The sequence below is a fragment of the Chanos chanos genome, chromosome 14, assembly GCF_902362185.1.
Source record: "Chanos chanos chromosome 14, fChaCha1.1, whole genome shotgun sequence".
NCBI classification, from domain to species: Eukaryota; Metazoa; Chordata; class Actinopteri; order Gonorynchiformes; family Chanidae; genus Chanos; species Chanos chanos.
Genome location: NC_044508.1, coordinates 21,554,501 through 21,561,797, shown reverse-complemented (window position 1 = coordinate 21,561,797; position 7,297 = coordinate 21,554,501). Strand labels below are relative to the sequence as shown.

The following is a 7,297-nucleotide window of genomic DNA, read 5'->3' as shown; positions in this document are numbered from 1 at the left end:
GTCCCCTCTGTCCTAAATAGACATGTAAATGTTGGTCAGGTTTGGAATCAAGTCATCTGGCCTTATTGTAGCTGTGTGAAAATAAACACCTGGTTATGGGGACCATGCACAGAGAGAAATGGAACTCCTGGGGGGTGTTCCAGAAAGCGGGTTTAGTGAAAACTCTGTGTTAGTTAACTGAGAACAAGTAGTAAACCTCCCAATAGGAGAGCCTCATGGCTTTGTTTTGCTAGGAGAATGAAGCCACATGACTTCTCTACACCTCCCTGATGATATTTCATTCAAAAACAAACAAACAAAAAACAAACAAAAATAAATAACAAACTGTAAAAACACAAATGTTGTATTAAACTTTATCCATTAGAATGTGTATATTCCTAATTTTTGGCAGAATCTCCATATCATTCTTCTGTCTTTCCCAGTTCTTCCTCTCGTTGGTGGGCATGGCTGCTCTCAGTTTGGCCAGCATGCTGTTGGATCCCCCAGCCGCTCTGCCGGACCTGTTTCCTGTTCTCATTTCTGTCTTTTCGTTCCTCCATTTTCTGGGTCTGTTTGTTTATTTCAACTTGGTCCAGCTCACGGAACCATCTGGGAGAAAGAACCAAAAGAAAGCCAACTGACAGAGTCCCAGTGGCCACACATATCAGATCAGATTGCCCTGAGACAGAAAGCCTTTGGAACCCTGGCACAATTCTCAACTGGTATGGAGTGTGTAGTTAAAATAACTGGTGGTTATGGGAACAGAACGCAGTTAAAAATGATGTCTTTTCAGAGGAAGAGACAGCAAGAAAAATTTGGCCTCTTTCAAGACTGACTGGTTTGGGGAAAACAAATATCACATAAAAGATTGAGTAATGGGACCATTATGTCAATATTGTCTTTAATTACAAATTTTCTACATGATTAAAGGTTTTGTACAAAGACAAAGTTTTGTCTTTTTTCAGGGCTTGTGAGTGTATAAACATTACCACAGCATTGCAGAACTAGAATCAAGCAAGTTCTGACTCAAACAAACTCCTATCTATCACCTCTAAGTTTTGATATTCGGCCATGCACTGGCCTTTAATGAATTCTGAGTGCTCTGTAAATAATCAAACGTAATACTGTGAGCGGCCACGGTCAGAGGCTGAATGTGGCGAGCCATACCACGGCCACGTGTGAACCGCTCCTGTAAACTGAAACAATGGAGAGCACATATCAGAGCATAATGCCATAAAGCCGAAATACCAGAGGGAAAAAACGATGCCGTCTCTCCCCTTGCTCGCCGGGAGTTAATGATGGACATTAAAAAATCCATTACCACTATAAATGTTATCAAGTGACAAAGGGGCACAGAAAGACACACACAGTCTCAGCGTAATAAAGAATGTAAGGAGAGACGCATTCTCTAAGACCACAGAGAACTCTCACAGAATGGCTTTAAGATGAAGACCAAAACAAGACAATCTGATCTGAGAGCAGAGAGCAAGAGACACTGAATCCTGTCTTAGCATCAGAGTCCAGCCTGTTCATGGCCACTGCATTAAAGGTGTGTGTATCATACCCTGAGAAGAGATGTGTGTGTGCTAATGGTGCTGCTCACACTGCTGTCCTTCATGTGCCCTCTAAAGGCGTTAAAGAGTGAGTGATCTGATCCAGGTTGGACACAGACAGATCAGCTGCTGCAGGTCGACCACAGAGCAAGGCTTTCTCAGACACTGCCAAATAAAGAGACCCACAGTGTAACACACACTAAATACAGAGACTCACTCACACCAAGTGAAGAGACAGGCTTCAGGGCTCTCCCACTGCACAAAAACATTATCCTTTGCCTTGCTGAAAAATGATGCAAGTTTGTGTGTGTGTACAGCCATGTGTAGAGTCAGAACCATGTGTAAAGTCAGAGCTGTGTGTAGCGTCAGCAAGGAGTCAGAGCCATGTGTAGAGTCAGCAGGGAGTCAGAGCTGTGTGTAGAGTCAGCAGGGAGTCAGAGCTGTGTGTAGCGTCAGCAAGGAGTCAGAGCCATGTGTAGAGTCAGAGCTGTGTTTGAGTCAACAAGGAGTCAGAGCCGTGTGTAGAGTGAGCAGGGAGTCAGAGTTGTGTGTAGAGACAGAGCTGTGTGTAGAGTGAGCAGGGAGTCAGAGCCGTGTGTAGAGACAGAGCTGTGTGTAGAGTGAGCAGGGAGTCAGAGCCGTGTGTAGAGTCAGCAGGGAGTCAGAGCTGTGTGTAGAGTCAGCAGGGAGTCAGAGCTGTGTGTAGAGTGAGCAGGGAGTCAGAGCCATGTGTAGAGTCAGAGCTGTGTTTGAGTCAATAAGGAGTCAGAGCCATGTGTAGAGACAGAGCTGTGTGTAGAGTGAGCAGGGAGTCAGAGCCATGTGTAGAGTCAGAGCTGTGTTTGAGTCAACAAGGAGTCAGAGTTGTGTGTAGAGTCAGAGCTGTGTGTAGAGTCAGAGCCTTGTGTAGAGTCAGCAGGGAATCAGAGCTGTGTGTAGAGTGAGCAGGGAGTCAGAGCTGTGTGTAGAGTGAGCAGGGAGTCAGAGTTGTGTGTAGAGTCAGAGCTGTGTGTAGAGTGAGCAGGGAGTCAGAGTTGTGTGTAGAGACAGAGCTGTGTGTAGAGTGAGCAGGGAGTCAGAGTTGTGTGTAGAGTCAGAGCTGTGTGTAGAGTGAGCAGGGAGTCAGAGTTGTGTGTAGAGTCAGAGCTGTGTGTAGAGTGAGCAGGGAGTCAGAGCCGTGTGTAGAGTGAGCAGGGAGTCAGAGTTGTGTGTAGAGACAGAGCTGTGTGTAGAGTGAGCAGGGAGTCAGAGCTGTGTGTAGAGTGAGCAGGGAGTCAGAGTTGTGTGTAGAGTCAGAGCTGTGTGTAGAGTGAGCAGGGAGTCAGAGCTGTGTGTAGAGTAGAGTTTTGTCAGAAGAGAAGGAAACATGTCAAAATGGTTAATGGTAGAACACATCTGTATGTCAAGAGACTGACAGACTGTGTTCACACACACACAGAGACAAGTAGAGAAAGAATTCGTGGAATCCTTCTACATTACACAGTACTGCATTTTGTATTGATGATTTATCATAGACAATGATAGCTTTATGTTAATCTATGCTGAGGGAAATACAGGGCGAGAGGTTAAGCCCATATTTACGCTGAGACTGAAATGGACTGAACAGAGAACACAATATCACCATCATTCAAAATCTCTGTGTACTGTGACAACTGATGTGTCATTGTCAAACATAACAATGGGCAGCCGTGGTCTAAAAGGTAGAGAACCAGGCTTGTGACTGGAGGGTTGCCGGTTTGATTCCCAGGCCCAACATCCACGGCTGTGTGCCCTTGAGCGAGGCACTTAACCCCAATGCTCCCCGGGCGCTCACCAAGGAAGGCTGCCCACTGCTCCTGTGTCTGGTGTGTGTTCACTACTGGTGTGTTGGATGGGTTAAATGCAGAGGACAAAGTCACTGCTCGCTGTTCACAGTGTGTGTGTGTGCAATCACTGAAACTTAAACATAAATGATTTGGTAGAGTGATATAAAAGATTAGGTTTTAATGATAAAAAACTGCAGAAACTCATATGAAGTGCCAGTCTGTTTGTGTCCTGCCAGAGTCAAAATGGATTGATTCAATTCAGAGAGGGAACACAGTTCAATCAGTATTAATGCTCTTTCAGACAGGTGAGGGTGGATCTGAGTCAGGTGTTTTTGATACACCTGCTCACAGTTCCTCAGATAGGCAGATGTCATGTTTCTAACAGCCTTGAAGCAACAGCTCTGTATTCCACAGACAAAAGGAGCATAACCAGGTGAAGCCATGGGACGCGGTGTGTAATTGTCTGACTGCAGCCTGATGAAGCCAAGGTGGGAGAGAGGATACAGATGGTGGTGTGAAGTCATTAGAGCGGACCAGCTTGGCCCAGAGAGATGCTCACCTCTCTAATAAACAACAAGGCTTTCATTGGACTGCTGTTTTTCATCAAAAAGTATAAAATTCAGCCAAAGAGACCCCATTTATCCTTCAAAACCTCAGGATTGATGTGGCGTGAGTGGAGGGCCACGACCCTGTCCCCGGCCAAGCACCAAAAACCTATTTGTTTTATTACATTTTAAGGAACCTCTCTTTAATGCAGCCTATTACGCCTGCCTTACAAATCTCTCCTCCGTCACTCTCACTAACGGCCTGATCAATTTTTATACCACTGATCTGTCCCCTGCCCCCTCATTTTGTCATCACTAAATTCATATTCTATAGGATTTTCTTATGGAAAATTTGCCATAAAAATCCATTATTGCTCCTGCTGCTGTTGGTGAGTAGCCCCTGCTCTGTAACAGAAGGCTTCAGAGAAGATAAAATTTGTTTCAGCAGTAAGCAGAACTGTTTAAATATTATTTATTTTCAAGCTCCTAAGAAAATATAGTGTGAAGTGCAGCATTGATTTAGAATGCAGCGATGTCTGTGTAGAGCGGGGCAGAGGAGCGATTTATGAATCCTTTGCTCAACTTCTTTAATTGAATTTTCCAAATCTCTCGCCACACACAAATAATCAATACTCTGTACCAGGCGGCAAATCTGCCCCAGAATTATAGTGCTCCTTCTTTTCTCTATTTTGCGCTCATCAGCACACGCTGTAGGGCAAAGGGTTGTCCATAATACTGGGAATTTACAGCCACCCAAGAGAGATTGTGAGCAGTGACTTCTCTAAAATGCTTAGCGGAACTTTTGTTAGTCCTAAAAGACAGCTGTAAGCAATTCTATACCCTCTGGCTTGAGTTACACCCTGCTGCCCTTGACAACTGATTTAGGATAATAATTCCCTACTCACCTCTAACCTTTATCAACTTTGAGGGAAAAAGCATAACTGAACTCAGACCAGTTTCTATAGGTGTACACTAGTGATCTGGTGACAGTGAGCAGTTGTGAGCATGTGTGGTAGAAACCTGGCGTTGGTGATAAGGGTTCAGAGGTTTGGCTGTCAAAGTTAAAATATCCTGGTGGATTTTGTCAGCTGTCATGGCAGTATCTCTGCTGTCCTCTCTGGCCTCCACACCGCACCAGCCCAATGTAAGCAACTCCCCCAGTCTTCACTGAGCCTGCTCCTAACCTCCTCACTCATATATATATGTGTGTGTGTGTGTGTGTGTGTGTGTGTGTGTGTGTGTGTGTAATGAACACTGCTCTACATCAGTGTAGTCTGTAAAACTCACCATCTGATTCACAACATAGTTGAGAGATACTTTTCTCTGATGTGGTCAGTTGTTCCTTGTTATTTTTTGTCCATTAAAACTGAACTGAAACTGTATTGTCATGCACTGCCCACACACACACAAACATCACCCCATACATGCACTGCACACACACACACACAAACCTCACCCCAGACATGCACTGCTCACACACAAACATCACCCCAGACATGCACTGCACACACACACAAACATCACCCCAGACATGCACTGCCCTCACACACACAAACATCACCCCAGACATGCACTGCACACACACACAAACATCACCCCAGACATGCACTGCACACACACACAAACATCACCCCAGACATGCACTGCACACACACACAAACATCACCCCAGACATGCACTGCTCACACACAAACATCACCCCAGACATGCACTGCACACACACACAAACATCACCCCAGACATGCACTGCACACACACACAAACATCACCCCAGACATGCACTGCCCTCACACACAAACATCACCCCAGACATGCACTGCCCTCACACACAAACATCACCCCAGACATGCACTGCCCTCACACACAAACATCACCCCAGACATGCACTGCACACACACACAAACATTACCCCAGATATGCACTGCACACACACACAAACATCACCCCAGACATGCACTGCCCTCACACACACAAACATCACCCCAGACATGCACTGCCCTCACACACAAACATCACCCCAGACATGCACTGCACACACACACAAACATTACCCCAGATATGCACTGCACACACACACAAACATCACCCCAGACATGCACTGCACACACACACACAAACATCACCCCAGACATGCACTGCACACACACACACAAACATCACCCCAGACATGCACTGCACACACACACAAACATCACCCCAGACATGCACTGCACACACACACAAACATCACCCCAGACATGCACTGCACACACACAAACATCACCCCAGACATGCACTGCACACACACACAAACATCACCCCAGACATGCACTGCCCTCACACACACAAACATCACCCCAGATATGCACTGCCCTCACACACACAAACATCACCCCAGACATGCACTGCACACACACACAAACATCACCCCAGACATGCACTGCCCTCACACACACAAACATTACCCCAGATATGCACTGCCCTCACACACACAAACATCACCCCAGACATGCACTGCACACACACACACTAACATCACACCAGACATGCACTGCACACACACACACAAACATCACCCCAGACATGCACTGCCCTCACACACACAAACATCACCCCAGACATGCACTGCACACACACACAAACATCACCCCAGACATGCACTGCCCTCACACACACAAACATCACCCCAGACATGCACTGCCCTCACACACACAAACATTACCCCAGACATGCACTGCCCTCACACACACAAACATTACCCTAGATATGCACTGCACACACACACAAACATCACCCCAGACATGCACTGCACACACACACAAACATCACCCCAGACATGCACTGCACACACACACAAACATCACCCCATACATGCACTGCACACACACACAAACATCACCCCAGACATGCACTGCCCTCACACACACAAACATCACCCCAGACATGCACTGCTCACACACACACAAACATCACCCCAGACATGCACTGCACACACACACACAAACATCACCCCAGACATGCACTGCTCACACACAAACATCACCCCAGACATGCACTGCCCTCACACACAAACATCACCCCAGACATGCACTGCCCTCACACACAAACATCACCCCAGACATGCACTGCACACACACACACAAACATCACCCCAGACATGCACTGCACACACACACACAAACATCACCCCAGACATGCACTGCACACACACAAACAAACATCACCCCAGACATGCACTGCACACACACACAAACATCACCCCAGACATGCACTGCCCTCACACACACAAACATCACCCCAGACATGCACTGCACACACACACAAACATCACCCCAGACATGCACTGCCCTCACACACACAAACATCACCCCAGACATGCACTGCCCTCACACACAAACATCACCCCAGACATGCACTGCCCTCACACACAAACATC

The 7,297-nt window shown here is 46.7% G+C and overlaps 1 protein-coding gene across 2 annotated transcripts in view; it reads left to right on the top strand.

Moving 5' to 3' along the window:
* The window catches only part of alg6 (ALG6 alpha-1,3-glucosyltransferase), an 11,602-nt gene extending 10,675 nt beyond the window's left edge, over nt 1-927 (top strand). For both annotated transcript variants that reach the window (XM_030791442.1, XM_030791443.1), the window contains one exon: nt 423-927. In XM_030791442.1, coding sequence (XP_030647302.1) covers nt 423-620 — 198 coding nt within the window. In that variant the 3' untranslated portion in view covers nt 621-927. The remainder of the gene's footprint in view (nt 1-422) is intronic.
* Nucleotides 928-7,297: the final 6,370 nt, after the last annotated feature.